At 37.2% G+C, this 27,792-nt stretch overlaps 1 protein-coding gene across 1 annotated transcript in view; it reads left to right on the top strand.

Moving 5' to 3' along the window:
- The window catches only part of SATB2 (SATB homeobox 2), a 176,676-nt gene that overhangs the window by 97,580 nt on the left and 51,304 nt on the right, over window positions 1-27,792 (top strand). Inside the window, exons 6-7 of the mRNA XM_090268339.1 lie at window positions 5,717-6,189; window positions 25,007-25,219. Coding sequence (XP_090124465.1) covers window positions 5,717-6,189; window positions 25,007-25,219 — 686 coding nt within the window. The remainder of the gene's footprint in view (window positions 1-5,716; window positions 6,190-25,006; window positions 25,220-27,792) is intronic.

The raw sequence follows: 27,792 nt of genomic DNA, 5'->3' as shown, positions 1-27,792 counted from the left end.
ACATAGATACTGATAATCTAAATTTTACTCTTACAGTTTTGAGATAATAATAAGCATCTGGCATAATCTTAAAAGACAATAAGTAAAAGCAAAGGTAATATATTGATTCCCAAACTTTAGGGTACAAAAGAATTGTTGGAATCTTAGCACACATAAGAACTCAGAGAGATTCTGATCTGGGGCCCATGAATTTATATTTCTAACATTTTTCTGGGTGACATGGATATTAATGGTTAAAGGACAATATTTTGAGAATCTCTGAAACAGCAGAAACCTGAAATGTACAACTTATATTCATTCATTTCTACCTACACACAAACATACACACACAAGATGAATATAATAGTAATGGTAAAGATTGCCTAGTGCCAGATATTGTTCTAAGTACAGTATCACCAAATATTAATTCATTTAATCCACACTATAATCCTTGATAGTAGGCACAGTTGTTAACTCACAATAAATATATGAGGGAACTAGGCACAGGGAAGTTAAGCAAGCTGCCCAAGGTTACACATCTACTAAGTGGTGGAACTGAGATTTAAATCCCAGCAGTTTGGTTTAGGAGTCTCTGCTTATAATCTTTATATCGTACATCTTTCCCAACAGATGAAAAGCTATTTACCCAAAATTTCAATTTAAAAAGTTACCAAAAAAAGTATCAGTAGGAACATAAGAGAAGATTTGTGTGTGTATATATATATATAGTATTGAAAATGTTCTTGCAACCACCTAAAATATATGTATTGGGGATTTGCAATAATTAGAATAAGTACTTGGCTTTCTGGATGTACTGTAAAATTGTTTGAAATAAAATGAGATTTTTGAACCAAATATCTTCTCATTGTAATGCAGATAAATCTCTTGGGAGGAGTGAAACCTTCTGGGGTGTGAACAACCTGCCATAGCCAGCAATCATGGGCATTAAATAGCTAATGGCCAAGGGGTGCTTTTTGTTGGAACATCAACTGTGAAGTTGGAAAGGCCGTGGAATTCTAATATAGGGCTATAAAAACCTCTCCTACCTTGGAGTTAAATGGAATCCCAGAAGCTCGGAGGGTGGTTAGATACTGGTTTCTCATTCCCTGCTGTTTTCACTGAGTCCCAGAAAGCTCAAACGAATCAGTAAGATCCTCCTGGAACTTGAGTTTCTCCGAAACCTGAGCAGATTCCAGATCTGTATTGTGTACGCAAAGGTGAGAATAGCTACAGAAAGCCTCTCAGCTACCGGAAGTATGTTGGCCCCACTTGTTTCAATAGTTCGTGTCTGGGGACTTGCGCTTGGAGCTGGGACAGCATTCCTTCCCAGGCACTTTCCACTCCACAGATCACCCTCAGGACTTCAACAACAGTAGAATCAAATTCACAGTGAATCAGTTGCACCTCTGACATAAAGTTCTAGAAGCAGTTATGTTTCTAATGTCTAGTTAGAAAGCATTTTGGCTTCATGGAGAATATTTTCTGTTGTGAATGTGAACGTTGGTTTCAGCATCAAAGGCAGCATTGCCTTTTATTCTTCACATTCTTTTCAAGATTTCTGATCCATGGCTGAATATTGCAGAGCTAAGATGGTCCTTCACAGCCAAGGTGTTGTCTTCAGTCTTGATTTAGTAGAACACAGGCTTAACACGATATTTTCTATCAAAGTGAAAAAGGCAAAACACAAAATCAGGCACTTCTGTTAGGTCTACGTTTCATTCCTTGTGTTTACTTCCAAATAATTTTAAAAGAAAAAGGGAGAAAGAGAGGGGAGGGAGGATAGAGGGAGGGAGGGAGGGAAGAAAAAGAAATAGAAATAATGAATACCCAGATTCAGTTTGTGATGTTCTTCTGATTTTTTTAATAAGTTTTTTTTAAATAATTTATTTGTTTCTTTTTATTTATTTCATTATTTTTAGAGAGAGGGGAAAGGAGAGAGAGAGGGTGAGAAACATCACAGTTTAGTTGCCTCTCACTCGCGCCCCCAACTGGGGACCTGACATGCAACCTAGTTATGTGCCCCTGACTGGGAATCAAAACAGCAACACTTGGCTCGCAGGCCGACACTCAATCCTTGACTTTTTTTAAGCATTTGTATTGCACCTGCTGAGACTTAACTGGCTAACTGTTATTCTGATATTATTTCTGTAAGAGTTGGAACAGAAAAAAAATGGAAAACTTCTTTAAATTTGGCAAAATATGTGCAGACCGTTACTGCAATCGTGCATTGCCTTGGGTCCGTGGAAATGCAGCCTGTGGATGAGCATTTGATTTTTAGACACTTGTCATGTTGGGATGATGATTCTTTTCCCTCTTCATTCTTATGAGTAAAGAACTTGGCTTTTATTGGTAGAGCTGTCAGGGACTGAAAAACATTGACAAAGATTCTTTGCTCGACCAAACTTTTGATAGGCTCCTGAACCTTCTCCTAGGCCCATCTGTACACTTCCTCGTAAATTCCAGTTTCAGCAAGAACCCTGCCAAGGCAGTTGAACCAGAACCCCCTATAACCTTGATATCTGATCACCCTCCATATTGCATCCTCCACTCTCCCCCAGGTGATGTCTGATTTACTCTGACCTGTCTTCAGCAAAGAATCCTGTTAGGTTGGTTTAGCCAGAATCCTCCTTACTTCTGATATTTCCTCTTAACTAATTTTCCATCCACTGCACTTTGGCTGTACATTCCTCTTTTCCATGCTGTATTTGGAGTTGGACCCAAACTCTCTCCACACTCTACAATCCTATTGGAGTGACCCATCTCTGTGTCGCAGTGGTCCTGGTATAAGGTCTGCCTTACCATCTTAGACAAGTGTTGCTGAATATATTTTTTTTCTTTAACAACAAAGGGGATGTCTTTAGTCTTAGTAGGCAAAAAATTAAGACTGGCTGTCCATGGGCAGCATCTGGTTTTCAGAAATGTTTTGATTGGCTTTTATTGCATTTTGAAAATGGAATTAGTTACCAACACTTAAAAATTAGTAGCTATCATGTAAAAATCCAGATTGTATTTTTTTAAGGAAAATTAATTTTTTAAATTTTCCTTAAAAAAATCTGAAAAAATGACAATACGAGGAAGACAAAAACTGGCTGATGCCAAGTGAGGGGATGCTCCCTTTGGGCTGAGCAGGCTTTTGCTTGCTCTTCTCAGTACCCCTGTGGCTGACTTCTTTGGCTGTTCTCTCCCTGAGTGTGTAGGCATTTGCATTTGCAATTTCTTTATTATGGTTAACTAAGTAGTTAGTACTTTATGGTGTTACCACATATTTCTAAGGGTACTTCTATGGTCACTGTCCTTAACTATATGAACTTAGAAAAATCTAGGAACTCATAAGAAAAGGGAGAACTATTATGTACAATATAATCTTAAGTGAATATGAATTGATATTATTCTGATTCTTACTACACCAATTCATATAGGTTGCATGGAACTCTGATATTTTTGCTTAATTGCATGCATGATTATGACGAGATCTGTGTGTGGAGTGGTTTTTTATTGATGATGTGATTTGGGTATATCTCAAAAAAGTAACTTACTCAAATGTAATTAAATCATTGAAAAAGAAAATGCTGAAATTTTGGAAAATTCATTTTGGTCAAAGAATGCATGCTATGAGAGAATGGGTCAATGTTTTTTAAGTAGAGAAAGAAATGGATAAAACTTTTGCTTAAATACCTGAAAACATAATTTAATATTTGAATTTGTCTTTATTTTGGCTGAATTAAAAAGCAAATAAACAAATAAAAGGAAATAAAATGTCTACCCAGGGCCAAATATTTCTACCTATAAAGTATGACTTTACTCTAGAAGCAGTCTATGGTCTCTACTTCTTTTCTCAATAAGGAAATGATAATTGTAATTTTTGTTGTATGAAAATCGTGTTAGCTTGCCTTATTGAAGACTCTTAACTATTTGCTTGGTTTGATTTTAAGATTGTATACCTTAAAGTTTAATTAATGACTAAAAAATGTTTGCCTTTAGAGGATAAGATTAATATAATTTGTTCACCTTGAACTTCATGAAGGAAAAGTGAATACAAACTAAATGAATTACATTGAAAGGATTAAGTTAAAAATTGAACACTTAAAGAAGTTTGATGTAAACTTTTGACTTATTGGGGGTTCATAGGAAAGTTAGGTAACCATTCAGTTACTTTTAAAGCAGAAAAAAAAATACTGTATATGTCTGAATGTAATGTGAACCCAGGATATACATGTTTATTTTCAGAGTGAGACTTTTGAATATATAAAAACTTAAACATGTAGATAAAATGATCAAATGTCTACTTACACTTTTATGTATTCATTTACTTCCTCATATGTATTTTAAAATCACAGATTACATAAAATATTAGTTTAGAAATACTGCTTTTCCCTACCCTTCCAGCTCATTAATTAACTATTCAAATTCTTCACATGTGATCTGTCACTAGTTTTTTCAGCCAAAGACAAAAATCATCACTGTTTTGAGTGATCTCACCTAGTTTTCTAGCAAACATCACTTCTGCCTAAATCTTTTTGAGACTCAGTCCTTTTGTGATTCAAATATGGTTCTGTCACAGTAGACCGTATGCCAAACTACAGGCACCATAATGATGGTACAAAATAGTGATATATTCAAAACAATTTTCCTATGGGTGAATACTTTCTCCAGCACCTAACCACCCCAAGGAGTGCTCTTTAAAGTTATCTTAATAGGCTTTTGCACAGTCATATCCAACATTTGCAATTGTAAGAAATAATTATTGAATCTGTTTGGAATTTTTGTTTAAAAATCAGATTTTGTATCTTACATCTATAAGCATTCAAAGCTAGTAATTATGGAGGGTTTTTTAGCCTAATGTATTTTCTCCAAACAAACCTTTGTTTTACATAACAAAGTAATAAGGAGATTTAGATGAGTATTTGACTAAGAGGTGACTCACTGATGGTTGAGTAATATCCTTGGAAGAAGAAAAAAATCTGCCTCATGTTTGAACATATATAATACTGTCATTTTCTTCTGCCTTTCAAAGTTATTCCCTAAATTTTTACTAAAGTACAATAGAATGTAAAAAGGAGATAATCTGGAGAGGGGAAGCATCTTATTTAGTGGCAAGTCAAGGTGATGGTATTAATTTTGTGAGCTTTCTTATCATATTGTATATTATACTCATTAAAATATTAATTTATTGAAGAAATGTTCCTATAACAAAGATAGCAAGTGAGTAGATAAAAAGATAATACTATGTGTTATCATTGTCTATGACTGTTTCTATAGTTGTATAATAGTGGTTACGTGGAATTCCATTAAGAGGTTGTAGTTAATTTGGCAGGAGATGTTGTCCTTATCATTCTCTCATGACCACAAACTTTACCGTTAATCACAAACTATAGGAGATGAAAACAGCTGGGGTTTTTATAACAGGAGGAGATGATAGATCTTAGAAATATGGAAGGATTTAGAATTTATTATGGTTAGTGGTTTCTGTCTTGGCTATTCACTAAAATGCCTACTTCTAAGAATGTAAGAAAATTAAAGTGACAAATATTATTACTTCCATATCACCTATAAAAGATCTATTATTCTAACATTTTGCAGGAAAGGATAACTTACTTTTATTTTGGGGCTTCCAGTTTTGTATTAAAAATGTCTATGCCATTAATTTGCCAAAAATGCAATGAAACAGTAGTAAATATATTAACACTAAATTATACCAATGAAAATAATGGTAATTATCATTTTTATCTCTTAACAGTGGAAAGAGTGGAACGAGAAAACCTTTCAGACTATTGTGTTCTGGGCCAGCGTCCAATGCATTTACCAAATATGAATCAGCTGGCATCCTTGGGGAAAACCAACGAACAGTCTCCTCATAGCCAAATTCACCACAGTACACCAATCCGAAACCAAGTGCCCGCATTACAACCCATCATGAGCCCTGGTCTTCTTTCTCCCCAGCTTAGTCCACAGCTTGTCAGGCAACAAATAGCCATGGCCCATCTGATAAACCAACAGATTGCTGTTAGCCGGCTCCTGGCTCACCAGCATCCTCAAGCCATCAACCAGCAGTTCCTGAACCATCCACCCATTCCCAGAGCAGTTAAGCCAGAGCCAACAAACTCTTCCGTGGAAGTCTCTCCAGATATCTACCAGCAAGTCAGAGATGAGCTGAAGAGGGCCAGTGTGTCCCAAGCTGTCTTTGCAAGAGTGGCATTCAACCGCACACAGGTACAATTAGCATTGAATATGAACATTAACTGGTGGTTAAGAATAGTACTAGGTTCATCCCTGCTGTTTCAAAATGCAAAAGTTTCTTCTTTTTGCTGCTGCATAATATTCCATTGTGTAAATATGGGCTTGAGGTGGGGACAGGGTGGGGCTGAGTGGAGGTGGGGAAAGGGAGAAAAAGCAGGAACACTGTCACAGTATAAACAATAAAAATAAAACAAAAAAAGAATAATGTTAGGAATGGAATTGTGACACAGTTTTGTCTTTATCTCTTAAAATTTTTTTTTACAGATCTTAGAGCACATAGAATTAGATTAGTTAATAATGCTTAGTTTATGAATTACTATTGCCATTGAGTCATACTTAGCTATAACTAATTAATCAATTTCAGCAACATAATGAACATGTCCGAACTCACCAACTCAGTACCCAAAATGTTACCAATGTCTTGGGTCTATGTGCTCCTCTCCTCCCTCATCTTGTCACCTGCTTTTTCCTCAGATATAACCCTGATCTTGAATTTTGTGGTAATCATTACCATGTTTTTTAAATGGTAGTTTTAAAACTATTGGTGTATGCCCAATCAATTATTACTTTGTTTTTGAACTTTATGAAGAGTATCATTCATTATATGTTATAATTTCTATAATTTATAAACCCTTAAAATATACAAGTCAGGTTTAAGATAGTAATGAAGTGGTAATGAATAATTTATTCATATTTTTAATGTTTTAGGGGAATTATATGCCAGTATAATATTAAATGATAGAAAGATAAACAGCTTATTTACATACGTCTTATTTTATTGAAGGAACACTTTTAAGTAAGAGATTCTTTTCCATCAGTGGTTCTTAGGCTTAAACGCACATCCACATCACCTAGAAGGCTGTTAAAACACATTGCTGGGTCTCATCCTATTTTCTGATTCAATAAGTCTGGGGGTGGGACCCAGAAATTTGAATTCCTAATAAGGTCCCAGGTGATACTGATGCTACTGGTCTGGAGGCCATATTTTGAGAGCCACTCATCTAGCCCTTATCTAAGTAACAAAAAACTAAAAGTGCTAATCTCAAGGAGCTAAGGACCTTGTAGTGAAACAAGAAATAAACCCAAATAACTCAAGTAAAATGTGAAGTACGGTGATTAGTATAAGAGAATGTAAGCAATGGGTGAAGTGGGTATCCCTGAGGAGCTGGGGGTAAGGAATATGGTAAGTCTTTAAGAGGACAGTGGGTTTAAGGTGAACCATCTACTAAATGCAAGGCAGGAATCTAAGCTCTGTGGAAGTGCAAAAATAAAAAAGATTGTGGGCCAGCACATATGTAAACAACTGACTTGAGTGTTAACTTGCTGGGGAGTTAGACCTTGAAGGATAAATAAAATTTAACAGGCAAAGGATGTAGAACGTAGGATATTTTAAGCTAAGGGAATTCATGAGAAAAGTGTTGAGTCAAAAACATGGGAATAGTTGGTAGTTGAGAGCAAAGCTAGATAATAAAACTTTGATCTGGAGGGAACAGATCAGAAAAGGTCTTTGGGCCATGCTAAGAACTTTGAACTTTAATAGGCACTGGAAACCATCGAAGATCTAATGCAGGAATATGCTATGGTCTAATAACCAGAACTGGATTTTAGGGAGATTTCTTTTCCCATCATGATAGCAAGAGGGTAGGACTATCATTTACAAGGCTACCAAAAGTGTTCAGCTGAAATGAGTAGAAGTTTTGAATGAGGCTTACATCAATGGAGTAGAGTCAGGAAGCATTGTGGAAGTAAAGTTGACAGAAAGTGCAACCACTTGAATAGGTGAAGAAAGGAGGACTAAACATAAAGCCAAAGTGAACCTGGTGATTGAGAATAAAGCTTTAATTAGTAGAGAATCAAGGAGGATATTAATAGAGATGGTTGGGGTAAAGTTAAGGTGATTATTTTGGATTGGGCTATTTTGACTTTGAGGTGCAGGCATATTTCTTAAAGTGAAAATGTGTAGCAGTCATTGAAAATAGGATTTTGGTACTCAGAAGAGTGGTCAGGGGTAGGGAAGAAGATTTGAAATTTACTTACAGTGCCTGGGATTTAAAGACTCAGGGAAATGAGGGGAAGAAACCATCACCACTACTCCCACTGGGAAGAGACCGAAGAAGTGCCAGGAGAGATGGGGTTAGGTGAAGATGGAAGAATGGGGACATGGTAGTGAGATAGAAGACATGAGTACGGTTTCCAGGAAGCTTGTTCATGTGTGGAAACCTAAGAAGTATGGGAGGGAGAAGCTTGATCCATGACATGAAATTTGGTGATTGGTTGGTAGAGATCGTTGAAAACTTTAAAGTGTAATTACATTAGCATAGTGAAGGCAGGATCCAGAATTCAGGAGTTAAGGAATGATTAACTGTTGAGGATACAGAAGCAGGGGCAAATTACTGTGTCCCGAATTTGGTGTAGAAAGGGAGGCCAGAAATGGGTTGATAGTTTGATTGGGATAGGAGCCAGTTTGAGATAGAAGGGATTGTGAGGTGGTTTGGGGTCTCAGCTGAAGCTAAAAAGCATGCACGTGTGATAGAACCAACCACTGTGGTTTGGTAACCGACTTCAGCAGGGCTGGAACTACAGAAGTGGGAGCAGTAGTAGGATTGTTTGAGGTTTGGTGCTGACAGATTAGGTATGGCAGGAGACCCAGAGAGGTGAAATTTCTTGCTCCCCTGGTTCTTAGCAAATTTATACATTCTATTATTGACAGAGTCTGTTTACATCATTTGGAAATGAGTTCGGAGGTTCACAGAGGTCTACACAGTTCCAGACATCACTCCATCACCTCTCTCTTGTGACTCAGTACTCAGGGAGCATTTGGGTGTCCATAGTTATATGGAGTGAGGTTATGAAAAACTCTGGTCCTTTTGATCAAGTTTGTTGCATACTGTAACAAAATACAAAGTGGAAGGATGCATCTTGTAGTCTGTATTTGCAGTTCTGTGTGTGTGTGTGTTCTTTCATTTATCATTCACGTGTGTGAATAGGCATTTCATGACTAGCTAACATTTTATTGCCTGGTTCTACATGCAGCTCCTTTGGCCAAGTATAAAGTTGAAAGCATGGTTGCACTACTTTGGACTAAAACCAAATAGAGTATACATTTTGTCCAAATAGCATGAAGCATAAGAGAAGACTCACAGTAAGCCTAGACAAAAGAGAGACCATGCTGGTGTGAGGGAATGCTCTGCCAAGGCCCTAGACTCTGAAGCTCTGTCTTCTCCTGCACATTCCTTTTTGTCTGTTTTTATGGATTAATGATTTTTCTTTGGCATTGCCATCTTTCAAGTGCCAAGTTATAAAAGGTCTAATTGAAGCATGGAACACATTTGATTTTTTTTCCTCCTGCCATTAAATTTGTAAGATGGCTACACCCAGAACGGAACATTCACTTTCAATCAACATGAGCTGCAGTTCATGGACCAGCCTTGAGGATATCAAGTGGAAACTGCATAGGAATGTATGAGTGTTTCCTTTTAAAATTCTGCTTTTAATTTGGGAAAGCTTTTCATCCCTCTGGGATCATAACCTGTTGTGTATAAAGCCCAACCTAATCAAGGTAGATGGTATTGACAGAATGACATAGTTTGAACTTAAGCTGGAGGTCAGCAGGCAGATTGTTTTCGCTGTATGTACTGTAGCCACTAACAGCAAGGGTGGACAGCTGCGTTTCCCCAGAAGCATTGTTAAGTGGAAAATACGGTGTACTGTGCCCTATGAAACCAACCATGGCTTTTCCAAATGTTAGGCTTTTTTTGACTGGAATCAGACATGTATGGGTGATATAATAATTTACCAGCTATAATAAGTAAATAAAAATGAACTTTTATAGATAATAACATAAATGAATTGTTACTCTTTGGACAGAAGAGAATCTAACATTTTTTCTCTCAAAGCAAGCAGAATCAGAACCATTATTTTAGATGGACACCTAAGGCCAATATCAGTCTTGTACTCAGTTTCTTTACTGATATGTAGCATCTCCTCAGGCTACTGAATATTTCCTAAAAGTAGTTCATGATGTCTGTTATTCATTTACTATCAAATTCAATGAAAAGCAATTGTTCATTCTACGGTTTATGTTCCTGGATTCATTCTTAACAAAGAACAAATCTGGCAGTTTGTGTGTTTGTGCTTAGAACAAAATTACATGCATAGCATTCATAAGTGATGCTAGATTTGTGGGGGGGAAAAAAACTACAAAAGCATATCAATATAGTTTTTCATGTTTAAGACTCCTAGATGAAAAACTCACATTCATGACAAACAGCATTTAAAAACACCAGTTCTCCAGAGAGAAGCTATTAATTACTTAGTATATCTGCTTCATTGCCACTCTAAGTATGTTATTTGGTGATATAAGATAATATAATTAAGGAATAAAGCTATGTTTCTGAGAGGTTGCTTTTGATACATTTTATATTAATCAATATGTCTTTCGAAACTGTTATATACATTTGTTTGATAAAATGATGCCCTATGCACACCTCATGACAAGGTCATGGCTGCTGCTGGGGTCGAGGCAGACAACCCTTTACCAATCTTATTTTATTATTTATTATTTTTTATGTTTCTCTACTGGTTTGTTCATACAAACATATACTGTCTAAACTAAGACCATAAAATTAAGTCATATGTGCTGGGCAAGGGAGGCAGCACATGTGAGACCATGCAATGCCAGGATAGTGAATCTTCAGCGTAGGCATGAGACTGTGTCCTAGATGCAGGGTGTAGCAGAGGGTCAAATCTGTCTGTGCCATCAAGAGGGTAGAGCCCATTTTTGTCATTATGACCTTATGTATAAAATACATTCTTTTTTAAAAAGATTTTATTTATTTATTTTTTAGAAAGAGGGGAAGGGAGAGAGAAAGAGGGAGAGAAACATTGATGTACGAGAGAAATAATCGGTTGCCTCTTGTACGTCCCCACCTGGGGACCTGGCCCGAAACCCAGGCATGTGCCCTGACCTGGAAATGAACCAGAGACCTTTCGGTTTGCAGGCTGGCACTCAATCCACTGAGCCATGCCAGCCAGATCTAAAATATATTCTTATGTCTAAAAATATAATCACCTTCTTCTTTACAGTCCTTTGAAAAAAAAGGTTAGCCCTGCTTTTCATGTCTCTGAAGATTTCTATGACAAATGAGAACCAATGAAGATGGTAAAGGAGAAGTGATAAGATGCTTTCTGACCTGGTCACTAATATTCAGGCAATCTTATGGTACATGTCTAAACATTTCTGGTACCTGTGATGGGGAATGGTCAGTGCACCAGAGGAGGCTGAGACAGATAGCATGCCTGCTCTGGGTTTGAAGTTCTACTGCTCCTGCCACCAAACCCCCTCCCCTCTTTCTTTTACCTCTAAAACCTGATGTCAGCTAGTTGGCTCTTTATTCAAAGGATTCTCCTCAGGCTACTGGATTTTGCTTTGCTCACATTGGCAAAGAGCTGGAAATGCTAAACCAATGTTTCATAGGTGAGTGAGCACAAAAGCCCAGCTCCCTTGCCTCGTGTAGCAGGGACAGCTCTGAAGTGTGACTTCCACTCCAGACCTCTCTGCAGGATCAGGCTAAGGCTGACACCTTTCATGGATTTTTTTCCTTCTCCTTGTCCCTCACCAGTTCCCCCCAGAAGCACTTCCTTAATAATCACCTGCATAAGAATCTTTATCTCTGGATGTGCTTTTTATCCCAGGTTGTGGATCAGTGTCATTGCTAACCTAGTTGACATCTTGATTATGAACCTACCTTCAATTTTGTGCTTAGTACCTTCAGAAATCTGAAGCTAGATGTTATTATAGAAATAGTATAGAAGCTTCTACTGTATCACTTTCTTTTGAAAAATATTTTTTAATTGAGTCCCCTGAATTTAGCAGGCTGATATTGATCAGATTTACTTATGTATTAAATGTTGGAGTTGGAGAAGGGGAGAGAGAGAGAGGGAGAGAGACAGAGACAGAGAGAGAGAAAGACACAGAGAGAGAGGGAGAGAGGAGAGAGAAACAGGCATTAGTTTTGAGTTCTTAGGAGATCTTCCCAACTTTATGGAAATGAAAACCATACCTATTGAGTCTGAAAGTCTAGCTTTGTTCCTTGGCCTTGCCCCATTTCCTGTGTTCTGTCAGTGATGCAAATGGTATTTGTAGGAGTAGTAATTTTGAGAAGTAATGGGACCGGTGCTGTCAGGTTTTATTTTTGCGTATTTATTTTCCCTTGCTTATATCCTGAATTTATTTTAGTGTTGGCTTACTTTCACTTACTGGACCTATGGACATGAAATAAGTTGCTTAGCTATTTACTGTGTTTGCATCTTTATATTTTGAAGTTTGATTATGAATCCCAACCTTACATGTTCTTTTGCCCCTCGTTAACTTTATGGATTTAAAACATTAACCAGAGGCTTATGATAATATTTATAAAAACTTAGTATTTCTAAGGAATGGTCATGGGATGTCCACTGACCTGTGATAAGCATGGTTTCATAAAATATGTATAGTGAATCTTCCTTAATAGATAAACTGTTCTCTATTTTAAAATTCAATGACCTACATATTCATATGTTTAGAAAAACCCCCCCCCCCATTTACTAACATTGTTTCTCCTGAGACCTTCTATCTGAGCAAATCTGTTAAATGAAGTAGAGGAAGCTTTGATCCAAACTAGGCTAAATCCATTGGAATGGATGTCCTGCCACATGTGAATGGGAGCATTAGAATGCCTGGAAAGGGCAATTAGCTGTGACTCTCATATCTTTCTGCACCACAGTCTCCTTACCTTGACAGTGGGGTTCAGGACACATCCTTCCTTAAAGAATCAGCAATGAGAAGTTTGTATCATTTGAAAACAAGACTTTTGCCATATCTCAGAAAGTTCAGGCTCATTTTGTGTCTCAGGTAGGGCTCTTGAGCCAGTTCTTAGAAACATGTTTTCCATAGCATGGATAGTTTTGCAGAATGTGCTATTCTTCCGTAACAGTAGGTCTCTGATTTGATATCTTGCTCCTTCTTCGGGTCCATGAAAAGGTCACAGAGTTACTCAGTTCTCAACCTTTTGTCAAAGGCCTGGCTTGAGAAAGCTGTTTATCTTGATTTTATCTGACAGAGAAGAGGGTTTAAAAAATCCTTTGGGAACTCATTTGGTTGCCTCGTCCTTATTTGACTACTTTTTATTTTTTATGAGACTTTGCCAAAAATCTGCTGTTTACTCATCAAGGCCACATCATTTAAAAAAAAATTAAGGCCAGGGTTATAAATACAATTTATGAAGTCACCAAGCAACTGGAGAATGTTTCAACAGATTGGAAAATTAGATTGAATGATGTATCAGGAAAGCTGGCATTAAGGTCAATGGCTAGAAATATAAATGTCTTTGTGCGAAATGACTTGTATTTTGCTCTTATGCTTTATTGGCACCATGTTTAGAGTATATGCATACTCATATTATTAAGATTAAAAACGTCTGAGAACTTGCTAAACATAATTTGAAGTGGCACAGTTAGGAAAAGATGTGTAGCAACAAAATGAAAATTGTAGCAACCAAATATTTGGAAGTCCGGGCTTCAGTGAATTACCAGTGACTTTTGTAGGGGAGAAACTCACTCTCTCTCTCTCTCTCTCTCTCTCTCTCTCTCTCTCATGTTTGATTTATACAGAATTTATACAGATTATTAGTCAAAGATAGGCATGATTTAATTACATTACAATTCATATTTGTAGAAAATTTGACCTCCAAAGATGTTTGCAATTCTTTCTTAGTTGACCTCCGGTCTCAGTCACCATTATTTCTCAGTATCCAGTGGAGATATGGCCCTCAGCAAGCCATACAGGAATAAAACACAATGTACATGCAGGGGTCTTGACTCCATGGTCCAGTGAGCTGGTTATAGAATGACAAGAAAACCTGTAAGAAAAAGGAAGTCCAGCCTCTGAAAGATGGACTGTAAATAGGAAATGCTGCAGATCAGGCATGAACGTGTTATTGGCTTTGGAAGCAAATAATATACCCTCTTTTGCTTCCAACATTAAATTAATAAAGTAGGAAAAGATGGTCCTGCTTGCTTCATAAAATAGGCAATCTTTCATTTCAGAATCACTGGCTTGACTTCATAGATTTAAAGATTATAATAATATTAATATCTTCTAGAATAGCAGTGTCTTGAAGTTATTAGATGGCTTAAGGATGGCCCTCTAGATAGCTGTCTCACTTTAGTTCCTCCTGTAAATATGAAGACTATCATTAATTAGCACTTTTTAGGCAATTTCAGCCAAAAAGCTTGGAGGAGATGCTGGCTGTGTCTGCACTCCAGGTAAAGAGAAGGTTGAGTCATAGCTGTCAAACATATGCGACTCTCTCCTCAGTCCTCAACCACTTGAAATAGAAACATTTATATAACAGAAAATTTGAAGACTTTTCCCCTCATTCTTCACAAAATTTGTCCCAAGGAATCAGAAGACACGAACGTGACAACACACTGTTCTATCTACTCCTTTCATCCCTGACTAGTGTGCGAAGGTCTTAAAGTTACGAACTTAGTTATAAAAAATTCAGGTTTCACCATTTTAACTAAAAAAAAAAAAAAAAAGAAGGCTGCCTTTTGGTGATGGTTTTATAAACTTTTGTCACTGTTCTCTAACTAGGAGCACTCGACTCATTTCATACAGATAGGACATCTTTGTACTCAGTAAGGACTTCCTTTCACCTCTAGTGAGTGTGTCTCAGTAGAGACACTTTCAGTGTGAAGGCCTACTGTTTTATTGTGTAACTAGTCTCCCCAAATTCAGGGTGATGTTTATAATTAAAGTAGAATTTTTATAGACTAAATACCAGGAAGCACTAGCTTTAGATCCCACTATTTATATACTTTTCACCATTGCTTATTTAAAGTAATAAAAAAAATACACGAGTGTTCTTTTCATGGCCATCGATTGAAATGGTGACCATTTGGCCTGGAGTTAAGTGCATGTTTGCTCAAATGAAGTGAATTAAATTTAAAGGTCAGAAATGCTGTGAGAAAAATATAACTGAATCAATTTGAAGTCAATTGGAAATTACATGGTAGTTTAAATTTTAGCTACAAGTTTTGTGCCTAAATTTATCACTGTAGACTATAGCATTTAATTCCAAACTTTTCTGACTGCAACACTTTGTAAGAAATACTTTTTATCCCGTAGAGTGGTACACACACTCATTCATGTGCACATACATGTGTATTGTATGTCTTGAACTCTATCTCATTTTTACTTGTATCTTTATTTGCATATTCCTAAAGCAAAGCCTTCATGGAGGAAAAGAAAGGTTATGAAATATTTTTTCCATGTATGGAGCACTTTGGTAATTTCTAATCTATCTGATTGCATTTCATTACAAAAAGTTATTATGTGCTAAATTTATCATCCACTAATAATTATGATCCATATTTAAACAATGATGCAGATTAAGGCTTATTTTAAATGGTATAAAGTTACTGAGGGAGGAAAAGTTCTTTTACTTTTCTGAAGGATAAAATGAATACCTTAGTACTATCCTGAATATTCTTACGTTCATTTCACTTTATATAATTTATTAAATTTTCCTTTACATTCTTCTTTATCCCAAATAATTTTAATTATTCTGCTTCCTAAAATGTATTCTTTATATTTTCTTCTGTACTCGGGAAGACACTTCGCAAAATATAAGTGGAGGGCCTTGAATATAAGAACTGTACTTAGATGTTAGTTCTGTGTTTATCCATTTGTTTAACAAATATGTATTAAGCATTCAGACACTGTGCTAGGCATTATAATGATAGCTAAGATTTATTGTACACTTAACATATATTACGTACAGTTATAAACTCTTTAGAGAACCCTATGAGGGAAGTACGTTATTATCTTAATTTTACATGTGAGGAAGCTGTGCCATAGAAAGATTACTTAGTCCTTTTCTAATTGGAGCCCAGTTTTGAACCCAGCAATTCAGACTTCAGCACTCAGACTCGTACCTGCTTTATTCTCAATCATTTTGCTGTCACAGAGCAGAAGATGAAACACACAATCCCTCCTTCAAGGAGTTAAAGAGAAGGAGTAAACAAGACTTTTGAAGCAGTAATCTTGTTGTGGTATAATAAGTACTGTAATGTGTCACACGAGCTGGTGAGAACAGATGCTTTTGACCCTGGAGGTGATTGAAGTTAATGCAGAAATATTTCATTTGGAAAAACCAATATTTTATAACTGTTTCAAAACAGAGTCAACTTGTATGTTAATAGCCTGCTTTAATTCTTAGGTCTGAATGCATTTTGATACATTTGAGATATAAATATTCAATAAATATATGTTTTTGGTTTGCTTTTGTTTTTGAAAAGTACTATTTTTGCCAATGATTTGACAAAGAAGTCAAAACTAGTAAATTGGGGGGTAGTTTGCTAACAGTTGTTTCAGAGATCACTCATGGGATGACCAAGAGTCCAGAACTTTGTGAATGCAATAGATATGCTACCAGGAACTCGAGCTGTTTCTAGAAACCACGGACGTGCCTACAGCCGAGAACCCCCTGGTAAAATGTTTCCAAGGGGAACCTGTTCAGTTCTCTATTTTGCTTTTTGGTGCTAATGTGTTTAGAAAATTTTGACTTGGGTTGCGCGTCGCCCCTAAGTATCTAAGACTTTCAAGACAAGGAAAGGAGGAATAAGGTGGAAAAGGAGATGAAGCTGCTCATCTAATTGCATCTGTTATTGTGTAGATTAGGTAGGTAAAAATTAGTAAAATTGCCAAGAATCTGTCCTAGGCCTCCATTGTACATGTTCAAGTGTGGCTTGTGTAGGGGTTTGAAATTTAAAAAGTGTGAACTGTTTTGGTTGTACCCACTTGCTTTGTGTTGCCTGCTCCCCGTATTCTGATGTGTCACATGGCACAAGCGAAGTTTTATTATATACACTAGAAAGATAGCTGTCTGTGAGGAAAACGTTTCATTTAAGAAATTGCAGATTTGGGGTACATGAAATATTTCTTCCAAAGGAGAGTTTGCATCACCCAAAATTTTGGTTTCCGTTATCTTATTGTTTTCAATAGGTTGAATGAAAGTATCTTGAGTCAAATGGGAGTTGGGCTTTTAACACATGGTCTATCAGGGCCTGCCGCTGACTGGTCAGCAAAGATAGGACTCCCAATTCTCAAAAAAGTCGTGTCTTCTCAGTGCCCAGTATTCCTGTATATCCCCCAACTAACCACTAAACACAAAATGTATAGATTCTGCTTCCAAGGAGTTTACTGTTTGATGGGAAGAAGAGGTTTAATAGTAGCACAGTGCCCTGGCTGGTTTGGCTCAGTGGATTGAGCGTCGGCCTGTGAGCTAAGTGTCGCTGGTTCGATCTTCCAGTCAGGGCACATCAGAGAAGGAAAACTCTGACTCCAAAAAACCTCCGCTGCCTTGCGGCATACCTCTTCAGGGGAAAGGCTAAGGGAGTAAACCCCGACAGAAAATCCGGAGCCGGAGTCCCTAAGGCGGTTTGACGTTGTAGTCAACACCGGCAACTCCTGCGGCGCACCTGAAGCCAAGCTGTATTGACTCCGTCTTTCCCTTGGACCCTTCAGCTGCGAAGAGAGGGGGGGTCTGCTGCATGGGCAACAGCAGACCCTCCATATCACCCTGCCCAGGCTCTGTAGCTTCAGCTTCACTGGAGAGGACACTCCAGCGTCATCGCAAGATGTCGATTCAACACGGGAGGAGACAGATACCGTGTCACTCCCGAGTCGGACTGCACAACCATTCTCGGCGGTGCAGATAGACACTTAAGAAGCTACACCATCGTCTCTCGAGACGGACAGCTGCCAACGACGATTTAAGGTGAAAGTGTCATAAATGCAAGATAGAATTAGTGCCACTTCTGTTCAAAGGACGGAGGGAGTACTACAAACTGCAGTATATATACATGTACACACAAGACATAGTCTTTTAGTGCATTACAGTCTACATCTCTGCAGCAACAACATGTATCTGCAGAATGTTATTCTTGTGTATGCATATATATTTGCAGAGTACGTTAATTCCCTTTAGATGTTCAATTCTGTCCACCCCCATCTTACAAAAATGCTATATGCATAGGCTGTCTTTCCTAATAAAGAAATATTATAATAAAAGAGAGGTTTTATTAAACTAATGCAATAACAACATTTTCTTTGAGGATTTAAGACATCATTTTTAATAATAAAAATCAAATTGTCATTGTTGTGCCCTGTATACCTTTTATTCAAATCAAACTAAATACTCTGGCTTCATGGCTAAGCGGTGCTCTGGGGGGTGGGGGGGAAAGGGGGAGTATTTTTAGCATTACAGAAATGAATTTCAGCAGTCAGGTTTGTAGTGAGGCTGTAGATTATGAATATGAGGCCCAGGGAAACCTGTTTATATTCAGTAACCGAGGTGAAAATGCCCCTTAGGAACATCTAGAAGGAAATGAGATTGGAGGTTAGGAGAGAACTGATGCCATTAGGTCAGCTCGCGGAATGTAGGATGTCCATACTTTCTACAGCTGTGCAGCTGACTTCTCAGCTTCCGTGAACTGTGAGTTAACAACTGAAATTTCTATAGAGTTCACGTTGTGGGATTAAGGCCAGGAATTTGGTGTTACCTGGTCTTCTTAGGAGGATGCTGGTTTTTGGCTTTCATATCAGCTGGGACCAGAAATTTCAGAATTGTGTAAAAATTAAGGCTAACTGATAAGTATGCATGCAAAAGAGATGGTGAAACATGAGGAGTGCCTTTGGAGAGACCTTTTTTTTTTTTTTTTTTAATTTTAGGGCAGCGTGTGATCGGTCATGCTTAGAGGCAGGATACAGTGTTGGCCCATGTGAGTGCCAAGGCCCCTGCCACCTTTGACCCTTTGTAATTTTAACCTGTGAATTGGGCATCTCTGTGCCTTTTTACCTTGCTGATTGGTCATGACATCATTTGTTAAAAGCAATATATAAAAAACTAAAAGAGTATATTTTCAGACTTGTCACTAGATAGTAAATATTTTAACTCATATATCCTTAAAGAGACGCAACTTGATTTCTGAAGAGGACCATCATTAAATAGCTTATAGACTTTGTTCATACACACAACAATTAATAATTACAATATATTATGAGGAAATAGGGCTTATTTTCTCTAAAATACCCAGTCTAAATGTTTCTAAAGAAATGTCAAGCATATGGCTTTACTTTTAGCATAGCAAACACATAAGCTATCTTTGGGATTTTTATGACATTCTAACATCTCTCTTTGTTTAGATTGGAACACAACACTTTCAAATTAGTTCTTTATATGATAAATGAGTATTTTGGGGGGTTAAGTTACTTTAAAGGTATATGTTATAATAAATATGTGAACATCACAAGTTACCCTTTATACCTCCAACTTCACTGTCACAAACAGAAATGTAGTTTACAAAAATGAAAACAGTCTCTGGCTAGTTTGAGGGGCTTTTTTTTTCCAAAGAAAAGCACTAGGGTTTGGCTGGGCCAGTTTCCTCAGTACACACCTGGTGTATATCACTTTAAAAAATAAATTATGCCTCATTAAATTACAATTAAATGGAATCAAGATCATTTGTTTTTCTGGAAGGAAGATGTTTTGCATATTGAAAGCCTAATTTGTTGCAGGTGACAAAAAGGCTGAACAGATTATCTAATATCACTTCATTTGGGGGGTAATGTTTGCTAGTTAGTTTGTGTATACTCCAGTAGTTCAGAATTCTATTCATGTGGACTGTATTATTTTCACTTCAAAATGTCTCCTACCCCGTTATTAGTTTTTGTATTCTTTTTTTTTAAGCTTTTAACGAAACACAAACTTCTCTTGGTATTCTGGATTAGTCATGCTCTTTCTTTTTCTTCAGATGTTCTAATACTATCCAGTTGACCACTGTCCCTCCTTCTTTGCCTGGTGTCACCATTGTCTTTATATCCATGTACGATGTGTATTTCAGATCTCAGCCAACTTAAGATCCACTTCTTCCAAGACATTTTCCATGAGTCCTGTGGTTGGCAGTACTTTCACTCTCATTTGATCTGAGATGGCAGTAGTTCTATCTGGAATTTATGACACTTGTCATCTTTAACATTGTGCTTCTATAAACCATCATATAGTAAACTGCTTGGCAGCAGAATCTGCATCTTAATGAATCTTTTCATTCCTTTCTGAGCTTTGTATCAAGTCATAAATAAGAAATGAATTAATTGACTGATCTGTCATTCTTTGGTAATAGGTATATTGAATTTGGGGGTTCTGTAGGTAATCAGTGGGAGATATAGCCCAACCCCAGAGAATTACCAAAGGTGTGAGAGCTATGAAGAATGGAGATCTGTTAAAGTTGAGTTAGTCATGGCTTTAACTGCTGCTGTTGGGTCTGGAGTGGCCTGGGGAAGTCTGAGGGGCTCAGGCTCAGTGTTTCTAAAACCTGGCCCAGGTTGGGATTCTCTGTTGCTGTCCTGAAGGATTAGGGGCGCATCAAAGGCAGTTTCTTACTTGTCCCAGACAAGGCCTTAAGGGCTAGTGAAGAAACTTAGAGGTAAATTTTAATGTCTTTTTTAAAAGTATATTTTATTGATTATGTTATTACATTTGTCCCAATTCTTTCCCTTTTGCCCCCCTCTGCCAGGTACTTCCCTTCCCTCCAGCAGCCTCCCACCTTAGTTCATGTCCATGGGTCATGCATGCTTTTAATGTTTCGTTTTTTTTTAATTGATTTTTAGAGACAGAGGAAGAGGAAAAGAGAAAGAGAAAGATAGACATTTATTTGTTGTTCTGCTCATTTACAAGTATATATTCATTGGTTAATTCTTGTATGTGCATTGACTGGGAATTGAATCTGCCACCTTGGCATATTAGGAAGACACTTCAACCAACTGAGCTACCTGGCCAGGGGAGGAGTAAATTTTATAGAGCGGTTTGTGATAATGTTTCCCAAACATTTCTGAGTATTAACATGTATTCTGCACACTAAAAATTTGGGGCAAACTATGAATTGTTGAAGAAATATGGAAATCATAATCATTTAAATAAGATAGCTCATCAACAGAAATTGCAAAATCAGAAGCTATAAAGTCATTTAATTTGTTACAAATAGATATTATTTAAAATAGTAGAAATAGTAAGTACATCACTTTTTTATTTAAAAAATTAGCCTGTTTTGCCTGTGAAGATTACCTATAATAGCAACCAAGGTAGATGGCATTATAGTAACTCCTGTTTTGCATTTTGAATTATTTCACTTCTGTTGAATTTTCTGCTGACTTCATACAGTCTTTTCTGGTTCAGGAAATAATATGAAGCTCACAAAGTCCTCCCTTAAAAGGCTAGGGGGAAAACCAAGCTGAGGCTTTTTTTCTCCCCTTGACTCCCTTCAGTTTTCAGCAACTTGTAACCAAAGAGCTATCTGTGCATGATGTCTTTCTACCCTGTGCAGATGTTCGTTCTACTGCTTTTCAGTCAACATGTTTCCTGGTCTAACACAACCACGGCTCCCACCACGGAGGGAATTGTTTTAATCTCTCCCATGAGAAGACTCTGTTGCCTACGATGAGGGAAATACATAATGACCACTTTACTCAATACTTGCAATATGTTTTAATATGATTACTGATATGAAAGTTTAATAAGCAATATCCTGGTTAATTTATTAATTTCCTTCAATTTTCACATTTTCAATATTCATGAGCCCTCTATTCATAAAAGTACATCTTTTTTTTTTTTTTTCTGGTGCCCAGGTGCCATGCCACATTTTCTCTTTCTCAGGCTGCATAATGGGAATGTCCAAGTGACAGCTCCTGCCTGGCTGGTTGCTAATTAAAATGCCAGACAGTATAGTGGCAAGGGCTTTCGAAATGTTTATGTGTAATAAATTATTAATTTATGTTCTATTCAAGACAGTTTCACTATGATAAACATTTACTTATCGTGATAATTAGATGGGACAATTTGTGGTGTATGGAACTTATGCCATAGATTTTCTTCTGATTTTTCTCCCCTATGATGATTTTCAACTGACTACATAAACTCCCTTAGCATTTATGAACCTGCAGAATTTGGACTCATTTTTAAAAATCCCAGTTTAAATAGTTAAAAGCTTATAAATAACCAAAATAAAAAAGGCTCAGCAGAACAACTAAAACTCTTTTTATGTTCACCTGTTTGCCACTTGTTGTTGAAAGTGTCAGAGGTGAAAAAGAATCTGCTTTGGGACGGTGGCTATGCAGACGAGACCTTGGGTAAATAATTTAGAGCAGTGTTTTCATTCTCTGGGGCAGCACCTGGAGGTGGCACTGGCCACCTTGTTGGGTTGAGACTTAATCTTCAATTAGGCAAATGAAACGGAGGCAACATTACATTCCACCAACTCTTTAAAATACAAATATTGTGTCCCGTTCACTTCAGAGATGATGCTGATGAGCAATCATTTACAGGAATGTTTGGTCTTGAATTTTTTACGAGATGGATTCACTTCCTTATGATGTTGTCCAACATGTAAAAAACACAGAAGAAATGCCACAGTTTCGATATGGGGGGGAAAAAAGTAAATTAAGCAAAAAAAGAAGTAAGAACATTTTGTACTGCAGAGTGATTTTTTTAATTAATGAAGAATGAACAATTTAAACCTAGTCTATTAGAACACTAGTTTTTTATTTTTTCATTTCACTATTCTGTGTGCAAATTCTTAGCCATACTATACCTTGTGTAAAAATAATTATATAGAAGTTTACAAACTTTACTTTTGAGATATCTTAAGTATAATCGTAACTAGCATAAAGAATATGTCTGTATCTATGACCCTAAAACTCCTCCAGATTTGATAGTCTTTTATATTAAAATGCTGAAATTACTTATGAGAGAAAGAAAAGGATGAAGGGAAGACCAACTTATCCTTTATGTGCAGAGTTCATCATTAATGAATGTTCAGAAAATATCAATCTTAGTGTCTTATTGTTGTTGGAGATTAGTATTGATTTTAAGTTCACTTTCTTCTTGGATATTTTTATCTCAGAAACAAATGTAATATTAATATTTCAGGTTGCTTAGTGCAAGTGGAAGTAGACTTGCTTAAGGCAGAACTGACTTAATTTTAGAAAGAGAATCAGTGCTCAGATTGTATAACATTTTCTGGAAGACTTTGTCACTTGTTGCTTCTAGAAGCATGACAAGAAATCTGGATTTCCTTAGAATCATTTTACCTGTAGGGTATTTTTACATGGACATCCTACCTTGCTGTTTCATTGAGCATGCATGCACACAGACACACACTGGTTGACATTTCTTCTAGCTTCATTGTATGGCCTATTTTATTCCATTCATACAGACATCTCTAATCATAGTGACATGACACCCAAGTTGCAGAACTATGTTATAGCATGCTGCTTGTAGGTTTCTTATAGTAAAATTGCCTTCATGGTGTTCTGAATGGTGATTACCTTCTTAGAGTGGTGATAACTTTGGGATGCACATTCCTGTAGGTGACATTTGCTTCACTATTTTAGAATACATTACTTTATTTTCAAAGATGGCCATACTTATCCTGAAGATTTCTGGCCAATCAGCAGATGGTATATTCCTCTTATAGTTAAGCCATACATTACAAATCTGATAGTGTTTTTTTTTTTTTTTTTTTGAATGATTAGTTTCCTCAGTGGAAATGTCCTTGGCATCTACTTTTCATGATTAGGGGTTGCCTCATCTGTTCTAAGATACAGAGGTTAACATCTAAGCTTTGCCTCTGGGATGATCCTAGGCCCTGATCTCATGGTATCCTGAGAATGGATGTTAGCTGGGAATGTAAAGAGATGCCTCTGTGTGATAACCTAGCAAGTGTGCAGAATGGAAATGGATCTGCTTTTGCCCAAAGTACTACAGTGTTCCCACTTCAATCTCTGGCCCTTTTCTTATGGCCATACTACTTTTCTCTACTCTTGCCAACATTTTCCTTTTTTGTGTACATGAGTGAAGTCTATCATCAGAGCACATAAAAACACTAATTTCCTATTTAAAGCTTTCTACGTGGATAAGTCACACACTGAGAAAGTTTCTGAGCCTACATGGCATTATCCAATATGTGCTCAGGCCCCTTACTGGATGTTACTACATTTCCATTCCTTTAATGGAATTAGGGCATCTCATAAAAATGTTTGGGTGCCCTCTGGTACATAAGCAAGGATACCTGCTATGTGTGTGGATTGAGAAGCTGTCAGAGAGGGTTAACACAGGTTATAGCCATTTGGTTTGTGTCTTTTAATTTTTTTTTATTTTTTTATTTTTTTTTTGCTACAAGAAACATCTATATTGAAAACAATGGCGGGTCACATAGAAATTCAGCCAAACTTTTTTTTTTTTAAGTCGATGTAAATCTCCCATGCTGTTTAAATGTCGGAACTAAATTTACCACACTTGGCAGATTTTTAAAGCTGAGCAGGACTGCCAAGTGTTCCCAATTTCAAGCAGAGAGAGTTCTAACAGTTCCTGAAATACTTGTAGGAGGCACCTGGTGGTAATTGCAGCTTCACAATTCTTCCCCAGCGCCTACCTTGCTAGCTGGCATCTCCATACACCAATGATTATTACAGCAATGATAGTGTCAGAACAGAATGGTCCAGAATAAGGCACAGTCCCTGGAACGCAAGCATGTTCCCACCAAATCTTCCTGCTGGAGAACCCTCAGGAATTAGATTTAGGTTCTTGACATTACAGCCAACTGGTGACAGCAAGCAAATAAAAGGAGAGAGGGGTGGAAGACAGAAACACACACCTGCAAATATGACTTAGCCTATTTTTAATTTAATCAGGGATTGTTGTCTGAGATTCTCCGTAAGGAAGAAGACCCTCGGACAGCCTCTCAGTCTCTTTTGGTAAACCTGAGGGCCATGCAGAATTTTCTCAATCTTCCGGAAGTGGAGCGGGATCGCATATACCAGGATGAGAGAGAGCGGAGCATGAACCCTAATGTAAGCATGGTCTCGTCGGCCTCTAGCAGTCCCAGCTCCTCCCGAACCCCTCAGGTGAGATATTTGCTCTATTCATTTTTCACTCTTTGCCTTGGAAACATCTTGCCTTCACCGAGACTGTGTTTTTCCTTGAACACTAAGAGACATAATTCAAGAATTTTTTAATCCACCAAACATGTTGATCAGATGATATGAAACCATATAAAATTGGTTGTCCTTGACTATACCATATGTCAATTTTGTCCCTTCAGGAACAAAAGGTACCATTCTTCCACCACACACTGCAGGAGAACAAGAGTGAGTAGAGGGAGGTGTAGTCTAGCAATATATATACAGCTGCTTAGTTATCAAAGGAGTTAGAGGATTTGTGTTGAAGCTGAGTTTGCATAGCAAGCACACTGTTTTCCTTAAGTTGTACATTTATTTGGATGGGGGTAAGGTAGTTGTGGGCAGGGGACAGATGAGTAGTCCAAACTCTGCTTTATGCAATCCGAAAAAGACAACATGGCAGAGCAACCTGCATGTCATGGAAGCACACATATGCAGCCGCTAGATCAGAATGACTGGATCATTCAGTGATCCCTTAGACCATGGTAGTGCAAAGGTAAGTCTTCATTATTTTGCTTGCTCGGGGCATCTCCCCCAGGATTCTATGACTCAGCTTGCCATCCCTCCTTTCTCCACAATTTAAACTCATTCTGCTCTCAATTCCTCCTGCAAATGCAGACCTCCAGTAATGCTGTGTGCTTCAGAGGTCCTAACTGAATGGTCAAAGGCCAAGTCAGTGAAGAGTCATTTTCAATTTAGATCTGAGCCCAGTCATTTTAAGCCCATTGCCTACTTCCCTTAATCTTTTACTGCTCACGAGGTTTATGAGACAGCCATCTCATTTTTACTGTAGCTGGGATGGTTGCACATTCCCTCTGAGTGATAATTCTCAAAGCATTTACCAGATACACATGTGTACAAATCAGGAAAAGGGGTACATGGAAACCAAAGGATTTTCTGCTTAAATACTATAGTTTTTTTTATGAGTTTCGAGGAACTGATTAAGCATAGAAGCAAAAGTTTATTCTAGTAGAAATATTTGAGCTTTTTCAAGTTCATCCATTTTTTCACACATCTTAACTTATTATAATTTTGCACCCTGGAATCAATTTTTAATCGAACATCATTTTCTACCATGCACTGCCAAACTGTGATACTTATACTTTAGTCTGTAGTGAATTATGAGTTTTAATTACTGTTAAACTAAAACTAAATCTCTTGACTGCTTACTTTGAATGAGTGTAACCAAGCTTTTTATTATAGAATTTTTTTTTTTTTTAGTTTTGGGGTATACATATTAAGCTGTCGAATTGGGTGAGTTGTTAATTTGCACTAATGTTTACTTCTGTTAAATTTACCAAAATTTTTTGCCACTTTTGAAGGCCATTAAACCATTGTAGAAGAGTCCAGCTATGGCTGTTTAACCAGACAACCCTTCTCATAAAGTCACTTCTGCTTGTCATGAAATCACACAGGTCTATGTGCTTTGTCTTCTGCTCCTTCATCTTTTTCTAGGAAGATTTCTTAGGCATCTTTTCAAAGACCTGATAGCTTTCAGAGATAGGCCAGCTTACAAGGCCACCCACGGTCAGTATTTTGCTTTTGTCGATAACACAAAATCCCATCTAGAAAATTCCTAGGTAAAGGTTCCCTTTCAGGACAGGTCAACAGGAAAATTAATTATTTAACTTCACAATTTTGAACTCCATGAAAATAAATATAAAATGTTTTACTTAAAATATTTTTGAGAATATAGCCATGGCACTGACACTTTACATTCTCAGGAACATTCTCATTTTTCTATTAATTAAATAGTGAGAAGAGGGAAGTTATAAACATTTCATGATTACCTACTTAAAATTCTTTACAGACATATCTCAATGGTAAAGATGTATAGTTGGGTAAAGCTTTTCATGTGAGAACAAAAGTTAGAGGGGTACCCGCTGGTTCAGCCATTTAATTGGAGTCAGTGTCTAGGGCACAGGGGCAGTCTTACATAAGTGCATGGAGATTATTTTCCAGACCCCATCAGCACTTTACTATTGGTTTAAAACAAATGGAAGAAATTTCAGATATAAAATTATACCTCCAGAGTCTCTTTTCATAGCCCTTCAATTGGCCAGTGTTCCTTGATGTGCTTAATGAAAAAACTACAATACATGGATAAGAATGATCATTTATTGAGCACTTTCTGTGTATTGGGTATTGTGAGCCTTTTGCATGAATTAGATCTTCACCCTTTTGCATTGTTATCCCCATTTTGCAGATGAGGAAACAGGTTTAGATGCATTAAAGACCTTGTATAAGATCAGGTGGCTGAGTGGTAGAGCTAGGATTTGAACTTGGGTTATTCTAATTGCAAGGCCTGGGCTGCTAACTGTATATTTTAGTGCTTTGAGGGCTTTCATTTTAGCCCCCATGGTTCTGGAGAAGATCTGATCAGTCAGGTAAGGTGAGCTAGTCTGTGAGGCTAGTAAGGAACCGGAGTTGAGAAAGGCAGAAATAATATGCTAAAGCGTGCACTTAACAGGAAAGGTACTGTGGTTAAACTAGACATTTTGAGAAGAGAAAAGTTTCTT

The sequence above is a fragment of the Furipterus horrens genome, unplaced genomic scaffold (genome assembly GCF_987537825.1).
Source record: "Furipterus horrens unplaced genomic scaffold, mFurHor1.1.pri manual_scaffold_1, whole genome shotgun sequence".
NCBI classification, from domain to species: Eukaryota; Metazoa; Chordata; class Mammalia; order Chiroptera; family Furipteridae; genus Furipterus; species Furipterus horrens.
Note: the sequence above shows the minus strand (reverse complement) of the source record. Positions and strands in the feature narration are given on the sequence as shown.